At 45.5% G+C, this 12,287-nt stretch overlaps 1 protein-coding gene across 1 annotated transcript in view; it reads right to left on the bottom strand.

The window, feature by feature from the left end:
- Nucleotides 1-12,287, bottom strand: part of usp34 (ubiquitin specific peptidase 34) — a 60,455-nt gene that overhangs the window by 42,580 nt on the left and 5,588 nt on the right. The window contains 14 exon segments of the mRNA XM_045205226.1: nucleotides 904-1,362; nucleotides 1,364-1,596; nucleotides 1,909-2,039; nucleotides 2,548-2,677; nucleotides 3,238-3,363; nucleotides 3,654-3,746; nucleotides 3,868-3,949; nucleotides 4,348-4,409; nucleotides 4,721-4,913; nucleotides 6,253-6,320; nucleotides 6,727-6,876; nucleotides 9,825-9,875; nucleotides 10,217-10,820; nucleotides 12,013-12,100. Coding sequence (XP_045061161.1) covers nucleotides 904-1,362; nucleotides 1,364-1,596; nucleotides 1,909-2,039; nucleotides 2,548-2,677; nucleotides 3,238-3,363; nucleotides 3,654-3,746; nucleotides 3,868-3,949; nucleotides 4,348-4,409; nucleotides 4,721-4,913; nucleotides 6,253-6,320; nucleotides 6,727-6,876; nucleotides 9,825-9,875; nucleotides 10,217-10,820; nucleotides 12,013-12,100 — 2,470 coding nt within the window.

Here is a 12,287-nt window from a genome sequence, read left to right as displayed (position 1 = left end):
TCACTTGAATAAGCCCTAGTTTCATGTCGCAAGGAAAACTGTTACATTTACACTGAATGTCCAAAACATTGTTCTTTCCATGACAGACTGACGAGGTGAATCAAGGTGAAAACTATGATCAATTATTGATGTCACTTGTTAAATCCACTTCAAATCAGTGTAGATGAATGGTAGGAGACAGGTTAAAGGATTTTTAAGCCTTGAGACAATTGAGACATGGATTGTGTATGTGTGCCATTCAGAGGGTGAATGGGCAAGACAAAATATTTAAGTGCCTTTGAACAGGGTATGGTAGTAGGTGCCAGGTGCACCATGTTGAGTGTGTCAAGAACTGCAACGCTGCTGGGTTTTTCACGCTCAACAGTTTCCCATGTGTATCAAGAATGGTCCACCACCCAAAGGACATCCAGCCAACTTGACACAACTGTGGGAAGAATTGGAGTCAACATGGGCCAGCATCCCCGTGGAACGCTTTCGACACCTTGTAGAGTCCATGCCCCGATGAATTGAGGCTGTTCTGAGGGCAAAGGGGAGTGAAACTCAATATTAGGAAGGTGTCCCTAATGTTTGTACACTCAGTGTATGTCTAGTTCCTCTTGACATGTAGAAATTATTGACTGGACACACTTCTACACATCTATGCAACTACAGCCAACTCAACCGTCTATGGATTGTATCTAAGCTCATTTGGACGCCGACATAATTGCTAGTAGTTGGTCCTGATTCAACATGTAGAATCGGCCACGGACAGTTTGTCTTAGTTGGGGTCTGTAGTTGGATAGAAGCCTTAAAATAACCTTATCTCTCTAGGAAAATTTGCCAAACATAGACCATTGTGAAAGAGGAGATATAGAGAAGATACAGATTAGCGTAAAGAAAGCAAAGAGACGGTGATAGTCTTACCCTTCATGGTGGTGGTGATTATGGTGATGATGGTGGTGGGGCCCGATGAAGTGTCGGCAGTTGAACAGCTCGTTGCCCATGGCGTCCCCCAGGAAGTCCCCGGGGCAGGGCAGGCAGGGGGGCTCCTGGGGTCCTGGGGCCATTTGGGATGAGGGGCCTCCCATCTCTGAAAGTTGTTGTTCGGGCCCCTCAGGCCGGGCCGAGCAGGCATCCAGCATCCTCATGCGGCCCTCCATTGATGCCGCAGCCGTTACCATGCCGACGGCTGCCTCTGGGTTAAAGGGCAAACCTTTGGGTTTTGGTCCGTCTCCTGCTCCTCTTTCGCCCTGCTCCTCCACCAGCACATCGGCCGCTTTCCGCTTCCTGACCTCCGGCTGGTCCCGGGGCTCCTTCTGCGGGCTGCCCTCGGCCGCTACCCCCCGGTTGTTCCCCTCTTCATCCTCTTCATCCTCATCTTCTATCTTCATCATCTTCTTCGTCATCTTCCTCCTCATCCTCTTCCTCCTTGAGGACCTCGCTGTCGGCCATGTCGTCAGAGTGCAGCTCGCTGCCAGGGCTTCCCGCTGACTGGCTGGCACGGCTGGACCCCGCCTCGTTGCTGGAGCCCTCGCTGTGGCCACTGCTGCTGCCCGGCCCGCTGCTGCCCTCCTCCATGCTGTTGGCCGTCTCATCCGAGCTGCCCTGCATCGACTCCTGGACGGGGCGGAGAGAGAGGAGACCGACTCAGTTCCAGTTAAACCAGCCATACATCAGAACTTTTTTTATTACATGAAACCAGAAAATGCGAATAAAATTGGGATATTGACTTGGATTGGCTTTTGGATAATAAAAATAATAAAAAGTTAGCAATTGGAGACAGTGGCTACGTAAACAAAAAAACTAAGCATGGATTGCTGAACAGTGCTGGTTTGCTCCTAATAGCAATTCCTATTAAACGTATAGAGAAAGTGCATCACTTGTTTCTCCAGCTAGATAGTGTGAAAAGGGTACTAGAGTGCTGCTAACCTCTGTGTCAGAGAGTCTCTGCTGGCCCCGCTTGCTGCCGCTCATCATCTGCTCGTCCATCTCCATGTCGCTACCGCCGCTGTGGTGCGTGTCGCTGTTGTCACTGCTGTCCGGGCTGGCCGCTGGGGAGCCTGGGTAGAGACGAGAAGCAGAGGCTTGATGCATCAGATACCGCATCTCACAAAACAGTTCAGAGTTCATAAGGGCACAATCCCCTGTAGCTCAGTTGGTAGAGCATGGCGCTTGCAACGCCAGGGTTGTGGGTTCGTTTCCCACGGGGGGCCAGTATGAAAATGTATGCACTCACTAACTGTAAGTCGCTCTGGATAAGAGCGTCTGCTATAATGACTAAAATGTAAATGTATATATCAGCAGAGATTTGTAAGAGCATATGTTTCTAAGCCAGTGGTAAACAACCCTGGTTATTGGGTTCTAAAGGGTGTTCAAGACCTTTGTTCCATTCCCAGCACTAAAACATCTGATTCAACACCTTCATCACCTTGATTAGTGCTGGACTGGACCAAAAACCTGCATACCACTGCAACTCTACCGCACCGGAGTTGTTGACTACCACTGATCAAAGATAAAGAATATATATCCCCTTGAAATACACACAAACACAACGCACAACCGTCGTACCTTTCTTGTTGCCCATGGGGACGTTGGTGTTGAGCAGCGAGGCGAAGGAGCTCTGCTTGGAGAGCTGGGCCTTAGCGGACAGGGCGTTGTTCCACAGAGCCTTGATCAGCATGGAGGCCAGGTACAGGGTCTGAGGAGGGGGGGCGGGCAGCATAGAATTACATATAGAATCACAATTATAGGATCTATATGGTGTACAGGTGACCAAGACAAAGAGCAGCTCAGTTAGACAGGGTTAACGTGACTGTAAAGCTCATCGTCAAAGTCATCTGGTGATACATAGATTAAATCACACTCAACATTTGATCGTCCACTCCTTGCCATGGCCTAAGGCAATAATAGGGCCGGGACTATACCAGTATCGCAATACTTTTTCCATGGCAAAAATGAAAACACGAAGCAGATCAAACTCTTTGATCCTTAAAAACCTGCTGTATGTAAAATATTGTGTGCTATAGCTTGGAAAATAAATAAATGTGACTCTGGATGACAACATAATGACGTTTGTTTCTAACATTAGGGCTGTTTTCCTAAAGAAGTTAAATTGGCTTCGTGTTGTGTTTCCTTGCCACGATACTAACGAGTATCGCGACACTGGCATCTTCCCGGACCTAGGTCATTCGTAGTCCTCATATTCTGAGAATACCATCAACTACCAATGGGCACTCATGATGTGTGGCGTGTGTGTACCTGTTCGGTGTGGGCGCTGGGGTGCAGGCCGGATACCAGGTTGAGGACGTGGCGCAGCGGCACCGGGTCCAGGTTCTTGATGAGGGAGGGGAACAGGTCGTGGATGTAACGGCTACAGTGCTTCAGCTACAGGGGGAGAACAGATAGAGAGACAGGGTCAAGGAGAAAATCAGTGAGAAATGACCCAAAAGTCAACTTTGGATTTCAATGAACGTTATGATAGCACATCAAAACAAAAATAATTGGTTGAATATAGTAAAAAAATCAGTAGAACATATGCATACAAATTCAGCGTATGAGTGCTGCTCTAGGATTAGGTCCCTCATTTCTTTATCCTTATTTTATAAAAGAGCATTCCAACAACTTCTCCTGAGAAGCTTTATACATGCGGCCCCTGGTGTTTAGGGCCTAGTTACCTGAGCTGCAGCCCAGATGCAGTCCACATGCTGGGTGCTGAGCCTGCCTTCTGCGGCAAGGAAGTTCAGGATCACTTGGCACTGTTTAATGATCTGGAACAACAACAAAAGAGGCACAAAGACAACCTCCGCATTAACAGGGGAGTTCAAACACAGACTGTCCACAAAAATGTATTGACTTACTGTAATAATGACTTGGAAAGGGAAAACTCACCTCTATGTGCAAATTTGGTCCAAAGATGTGCTCCACCACATTGTTGTTGATTAGCCAGTCAGCTAGTTCCTTCGCTATTGACCTGGAGGGACAGTTTGAGGTTGAGGTACGCTCCTTTTACGGTCCGTGATGCAGTGCTAAATCAACTCAATGGACTTCCGATTCATTGTAAAACCAACTCAATGGACTTACGTTTCATTGTAAAACCAACTCAATGGACTTACGATTCATTGTAAAACCAACTCAATGGACTTACGTTTCATTGTAAAACCAACTCAATGGACTTACGATTCATTGTAAAACCAACTCAATTGACTTCCGTTTCATTGTAAAACCAACTCAATTGACTTACGTTTCATTGTAAAACCAACTCAATTGACTTACGTTTCATTGTAAAACCAACTCAATTGACTTACGTTTCATTGTAAAACCAACTCAATTGACTTACGTTTCATTGTAAAACCAACTCAATTGACTTACGTTTCAGTGTCGGACACCAGAGACTCGTTATTACAGACGTCGTTGAAGGTGTGGAGCTGATTCTGTGGGGAGAAAACGAGACTAAACATTTAATTGGCACAATGACAATGAATTATGTATGTACACACCAGTATACTTCATTCATTTATCGAGTCATTGACCTTAGCGTAAAAGTCTTAGTTCCATTAAACTGAAAGTCCTAGTGGAGCTTTAATAAAGTATACAAGACAAAGTGAGTCGGTGTCAAAAACAAACCAGCTGTCACAATGTACTTCACAGTATCCCGGCCTAGACTCCCAAAGAGCAAGCAACACAGCAGTGTGTGAGAGTGGGTGCATGCGTCTCTGTGTGCACATGTATGAGTGATTCTCACCGTGATTTGGCTGAGGCCGGCCAGCCTCATTGTGAGCGTGGGGGACATGAAGTACTTGAAGGCCAGGTCCAGGCTCTCCTTGTCGAAGCACAGCGCGCTGTCCAGCGGCTCCTTCACCGTGCTCCACATCAGGTCGGCCATGTTGCGCGCCGCGCTCTGACGCAGCTCCTGGTCCGACAGCTTGCACAGGTACCTGGGGAGGGACACATTTAGTGGAAATACGTTTATTCGTGAATTTAGTTAACTTTATTTAAACCAGGAAATCCCTTCGTTAGGAAATACTTTTATTTAGTTTTAAAGTTGAAGTCGCTTTGTCAGGTTCTCTCAAGAGTGCTGCTGGAGAAGACATGGTAGACAGGTTGGACATAATGACTGGACAAACGGGACTAAACAGTCAGGACTAAGAGTGTGGCATCTATGAGGCTGGCTACAACACTCAGATTAGAAGCACTTTGATAAACTGAGAAAAACCATGACAACAGTTGGCTACAATGAGAATCTACGGTCTCTATGATCAATAAAATACAGTATGTATCTTTTTAGTAACTTCTGAGAAAACAAACATTTTGCTAAATTCAGGAGTAATACTCTATAAGGTAGTGCATGGCACTGGAGTCAATAAGTCACATTTCATCATTCTTCTTAGACAGAGGATCAAAATGAGTTAATCCATCAGAACCAGTTAATCCAGCCCACCTAGGTCACATGACAGAGGTGCGGCGAGGCCTGCGAGCTGTCTGGCTGCTCCAAGGTCATGTGAGGAGAAGCTGACTGGAGCACTGGCCACTGTTGCCATGGTGAGGGAAGCTCTTCCTAGCAACACCAGTTAGTGGCACTGCAAGAGTTAAGCACGCTACACTGACTGAGGGCATCCCAGCTGCAATTGCTTTCCAGACAGAAAAAATATATACAGACAAGTCTCTGATTTAATTTTGAAATTCAACTCAAATACAAAAATATGCTTTGTAAGAGCATCCACTAAATTCATCATTCATTTATGCCAATCAACTGCCAATATGTTGGATAACACCATTTGCATAATGTCCCCCTAATACTACATCCAATATTCAGGGGAGCATCTCTATCAAGTGCATTTGATTGTGTGTTGGAAAGTGGCTGGCGAGTTGAACAACACAGCACTGTGTATCCAAATACAATATGCATTTCAAACAGCCCCTCGGGCCATTTCCGACGAGAGGAGCTCCGACTGCAACAGCAACTCTCCTCTCTCTGCCCCATTTTCTTATTCTCTTACCATGACTGCAGAAAAAAAAAGCACTGAGCAGCAGTGTGGAATGCCATATTGTTTAGAGCTGTATTTGATATGGGGAAAACGTCATGACTAACATTAACCATTTTATTCAATACATTATTTGTGATTCAATCTGTATTGATACATGCCTAATTAGGGATTTCAAGGCACTAGTGAAAACCTACTGGTGGTGAGACACTGATGAAGACTTAATTATCCTCACTCAAGTAAATACAGAGATTTCACCAGAGTTTAATTGATATGGAGATTGTGAACTTACCGTATTACATACGTGCGGAACGGTATGATGTGCTGCATGACGGCGGGAATGTGCAACCATATTCGGATCTGTGTGTGTGGAGAGAACAAATTGGAATCAGACTGACATCCCTTGAGATGTGTGAGAAGCAGTGGAAAACCTAAAATGGATGCCACTCTAACAGAGCTAGCTGACAACTGATTATTCACTACGATTACTGACGGAGAGAGCATTTCACAAATCAAACAGCTGTGCTATAACATAGAAAACGTAAACTTCTTCAAGAACATCTGCATATATCTGGCTCTGGAGACGGAGCCGAAACAGCATCTGGAGGTAGTGGTAAATATATCCAGGATTGGGTGGACATATATTGGGCGACTGGGTTGGGCTGCAATGTTGGGTGGCTGGATTGCATTATTGGGCACCTACCGGCTGGGTTGTGGTGCCATACTGGGCGGTTGGGTTGCCATATTGGGCTCAACTCCTACTCACATTGGAGACGATGGTGATGAAGGCGTGGGCGATGGGGAAGGGCAGGCTCTCCGGCGTGCCTGACTCAAAGCAGTCCTTCATGAGCGACAGACCGTGCTTGCCACAGAACAGGCACACGTAGCGCAGCAAGTGTAAAGGGACCTCCACATCCTGGTCACAGGGAAAAAAATTTCAATACAACTTTATCGTCCACACGGAAATGGAAAACTGACTTTGGCTTCTTATCACACATCATATTGGAAGAGACTAGCGTGATTGGTGCAACTCAATGGTTTCAAGTGGTTTCATACCCTCGTCTCCTTTTGGTTTATCTGAACTATAGGTGATAGGTGAAAGCAATATGGTGGATGGATACTGTGAATTTGCCTTCACTTGTCTAGTTCTTTCACACAGCGCAGATGAAGGAGAAGAGAGTATGGCTTTTTTGCAGACTATTCGGGACAAAGTATGCAGAACAGAGCTGGGTTCATAGTATATGAAATCTTTGAGCGTTTGCTTGAGCCTGCCTGGTGTGCCAGATAAGTAGGGATTCCATTGGTTTTATTCCAGCTAGGCAAGCTCAATTTAGCACAGAATACAATCTGAACTCAGGTCTGATGCAGACTATGAACTTTGTCCACTAAAAATATCCATTAAAAGCCCATTAAAAAATGTTTAATATTGTGGAGAGGTATGAGATGGATTTATTAAATTAGCCTGAAACAGATTATTGTACTCTGGGGAAAGATCGACAGCACTTGGAGGTGGAAATTAACCTCAATTTAATAAAAGCTCAAACTATTCTGCAGACATTTCACACCTCATGTGCACGTTGGCCTGACATACAGTACCAGTCAAAAGTTTGGACACACCTACTTCTTTATTTTTACTATTTTCTACATTGTAGAAACATAGTGAAGACATCAAAACTATGAAATAACACATATGGAATCATGTAGTAACCTTTTTTTTTTTTTTACTAATCAAAATATATTTTGCACAGTCTTGACATTCTCTCAACCAGCTTTGAGGTAGTCACATGGAATGCATTTCAATTAACAGGTGTGCCTTGTTAAAGTTAATTTGTGGAATTTAATGCGTTTGAGCCAATCAGTTGTGTTGTGACAAGGTAGGGGTGGTATACAGAAGATAGCTCTATTTGGTAAAAGACCAAGTCCATATTATGGCAAGAACAGTTCAAATAAGCAAAGAGAAACGACATTCCATCATTACTTTAAGACATGAAGGTCAGTCAATCGGAACATTTCAAGAACTTTGAAAGTTTCTTCAAGTGCAGTCGCAAAAACCATCAAGCGCTATGATGAAATTGGATCTCATGAGGACCGTCACAGGAAAGGAAGACCCAGAGTTACCTCTGCTGCAGAGGATAAGTTCAGAGTTAACTGCACCTCAGATTGCAGCCCAAATAAATGCTTCACAGAGTTGAAGTAACAGACACATCTCAACATCAACTGTTCAGAGGAGAATGCGTGAATCAGGCCTTCATGGTCGATTTGCTGCAAAGAAACCACTACTAAAGGACACCAATAAGAAGAAGAGACTTGCTTGGGCCTAGAAACACCAGTAATGGACATTAGACCAGTGGAAATCTGTCCTTTGGTCTGACGAGTCCAAATTTGAGATTTTTGGTTCCAACCGCCGTGTCTTTGTGAGACGCAGAGTAGGTGAACGGATGATCTCCGCATGTGTGGTACCAACCGTAAAGCATGGAGGAGGTGTTATGGTGTGGGGATGCTTTGCTGGTGACACTGTGATTTATTTAGAATTCAAGGCACACTTAACCAGCATGGCTACCACAGCATTCTGCAGCGATACGCCATCCCATCTGGTTTGGGCTGAGTGGGACTATCATTTGTTTTTCAACAGGACAATGACCCAACACACCTCCAGGCTGTGTAAGGGCTATTTTACCAAGAAGGAGAGTGATGATGGAGTGCTGCATCAGATGACCTGGCCTCCACAATCCCCCGACCTCAACCAAATTGAGATGGTTTGGGATGACCGCAGAGTGAAGGAAAATCAGCCAACAAGCGCTCAGCATGTGTAGGAACTCCTTCAAGACTGTTGGAAAAGCATTCCAGGTGAAGCTGGTTGAGAAAATGCCAAGAGTGAGCAAAGCTGTCATCAAGGCAAAGTGTGGCTACTTTGAAGAATCAAAAATATATTTTGATTTGTTTAACACTTTTTGTGTTACTACGTGATTCCATGTGTTATTTCATAGTTTTGATGTCTTCACTATTATTCTACAATGTAGAAAATAGTAAAAATAAAGAAAAACCCTTGAATGAGTAGGTGTGTCCAAACTTTTGACTGGTACTGTACCTCAAAAGCCCCATGTAGAACTATTAATACACTTTAGAAGACAGTTTGCCACTGCCAGATATATCAAATGTAGCCATGTACCTTGGTTGATATTGGCTACCATAGCCTTGAGCACACCCTGACAGCCATTTGTAGTTGGAGCCCTTGTGGATTTCACCTCCAAAAGTGAAAAGCCACAAGAGGGACCTGGGATCAGTGTTTCTCCTGAGGGAGAACAGTTCTAGGACCTATCGTTAACCAAAACTACACCAAACCTCCTCGAGTGAAAACCCATTAAAACAACCTGGGAACAGTGATCAGAGAGTCCTGCCTCCCTACTCGCCCAGTCCTAAATGGGACACAGCTGCTGGGCTCTAGGCATGCCACTTTTCGTGCAGCTTCCCAATAAAATATAAATAGACCCAAGATGTCATAAATCATTGATATGAGTAACATGACCACAGGAGAGAGGAGAGGGGACTAGGAGGAGATTGGCGATTGGTCAAACAGGCAGACCAGACATTAAGACATGGGCCTTTGCTTCAAAGGACTGGATGACGTAAGATACGTACCAAATGGCACCCTATTCCCTATATAGTGCAGTACTTTTGACCAGAGCCATACGGGCCCGGGTCAAAAGTAGTGCACTGTAAAGGGAATAGGGTGCCATTTGGGAGACACAGACGTTGCTGTAAAGAGTTGGAACCGACCCAAAGTGACAATCAGGCAGATTGAGTAGTGTTTTTGGACGAAACAGTGGAGTCGTAAAAACAAAGAGAGGGCGGAGGCGTTCTTACGTTCATGTCGCAGAAGGAGCCGAGGATATTGCTTTCGTGAGCAGAGATGTCCTGGAAAAGGAAACAAAGTAATAGTTTGACGAGTATATTATATACTGAGAGATGTTAGAGAACATTTTAGAACAGGAGAACACCAAAGTAATTGTCAAGTATTAAGTACACCATGGAGATAAATACAATCTGATATACTGAATCCATAATTGAGTTTTGTGTATGGGTACATGTTATGCTTTTACCTCTATGGTGCAGTGTGTGTTGTGTCAGCGGTACATATTATACCATTACTGCTATGGTGGGGTGGGTGTTGTGTCGGGGGAAACATGTTATGCTATTACCTCTATAGTGGGGTGTGTATATGTATTGTGTTGTATCAGAGTGTGTCATTCCATTACCTCTATGGTGGGGTGTGTGTTGTGTTTGTAAGCCGTGTACAAGGGGAACTGGATCTGGAAGATCTTGGCGGCGCAGAGCAGCAGCTTCTCCCGGTCCTCCGTACTCCACGAGTCAAACAGGTCCTCCTGGGCCTGGCTGTCCGTACTGCTGCTAGCTCCAGCCTCAGACTCCCCAATACCACTACTACTTTCCCCTGGCTTGGGGGCCTCCTGCTGGGCCTGGCTGGCCTGGCTCGTCCCCTGGACTGGGTTCTGGTTGTGGTTATTCTGGTTCTGCTCCGAAGCGCCCCCGGCGGTGTCCTCCTCTGCCGAGTCCCTCTCCACGTTCAGCGGCTCGTCCTCGCCAGGCGAGGAGGGCGGTTGCTGGGGGTGCGGTCCTGCTCCAGTTACTCCACCCCCTCCATCTCCCCCCCATTCTGTCCCCGGCCCCTCTGCTCCACCTGTGGCCCCGTCCCCGGTGTCGGCGGCGCCCCGTTGGCTAGTGGTGCTGCAGAGGCGCTCCCTCAGGCTGGTGACCTGGGCGATGACCAGGTTGATGAGGGCGTAGACCAGCTGGTTGAACACCTCCAGGTGCTTGTACTCCTTGAAGCAGCATAGACATTGCCTGTGGAGGGATAGGAGGGGTGGTGAGAGCGATTGAGTGAATTGCGGATCAGGGAGACCCACCAGTGAGTTGCAGTCAACTCCTACTGGGGTCGCGGTTCGAGACTGACTCATTCGATTTGGATGGTCAAGGCATCAAAACGTCTGGGAACCATAAAAAGGTAGCGCACGGTCCACACTGCAGTGGACTGTAGCTTCTGCTTGCGTTGGCCTCAACAACCAGCTATCTTTAGAGACTCATCTATGGACTCAATTCAATCAAACTTGCATTGAAGCGAATAAAGCATAGAACCATAAGAACCTAGTTTTAGGTACACCGTTTTCTGTCTTTCTGATTAAGACATGTGAGTGGGCTGTAGTTGTATTAACAAAGATGCAGAATACGCATTGTTTATGGAGGATTTGATTGAGTGCAGCCCTTGATCTATTTTGAGCTCTGTTCTCATGAATTCCGTTTCTTGTGACATTAACGTAATGTAAAACGCCTATGTGGCTATATTACTGACCATCCTATTTTTATTACTGACCATCCTATTTTAGATATTATTTCCCCCCCCGTGTATTTTGATAAGACAGCAACCAATTAACACACATGAAGAATACCACACAAATTAAGGATACCACACAAATGAAGGATCCACACAAATGACGGATGCACACAAATGACGGATCCCACTAATGCAAAACTAGAGGAATGCTTCCAGTCAACTTTCCCAGATCAGTCAGCATTTTTGCCTGATCTCACTGAGAGTGGGAGAACAACTCCGAAAGGTCAACAATTCCTCAAGGCTCTTTTCCCACGCACACACAAACACAGCTAGTTAAACAACAATAAAAACACCACTAAGCGAGCGGTAAAACCTATTATTTATGACCCACTTGTCCTCCAGTGACCTTAGCTAGCCTACATGCTAAGCTACACCTAAAACACATTGGTTAGCCGTTAGCGCTAGTAATACATGATGAATTCATGGCTGATAATGGCTTCAGATAGAGCTAGCGGATATCCTGCCCCTTTTAAATATTTGAATAATGGTCTGCTTTCCAAATGAAACCCTTTCCCCAACATAGTGGTCAAAATAAGTGCACCTGGTCAAAAGTAGTGCACTAAATAGGGAATAGGGCTCCATTTGGGATGAATCCATGGAAGTGACAATGAACGTGGGGGGAACAGAGGAGAGCGGGAGACTGACCTCTGGGTCCATGAGCTGATGTAGCTGAAGACTCGTAACGCATGCTCCTTCTTCAGCTGTAGGCCCTCAGTGCTGTCTGCATCCGATACTGTAGGGGAGAGAGAGAAGTCAAGGTGGTGAGGACATGACACTTGACCCACACTGCTTGTTCAAAGGCTTTGCACTAATAGGTCCTACTAGGCTATATGGTGGCCACACGCTAGAAAATAGCTGAAATTGCAATTAAAATATTTTAGGCATTATCGAAGACAAAATAGTGGTTGACACTTTGCTAC

The sequence above is a fragment of the Coregonus clupeaformis genome, chromosome 20 (genome assembly GCF_020615455.1).
Source record: "Coregonus clupeaformis isolate EN_2021a chromosome 20, ASM2061545v1, whole genome shotgun sequence".
NCBI lineage: Eukaryota > Metazoa > Chordata > Actinopteri > Salmoniformes > Salmonidae > Coregonus > Coregonus clupeaformis.
This window is presented reverse-complemented; position numbering and strand designations above follow the sequence as displayed.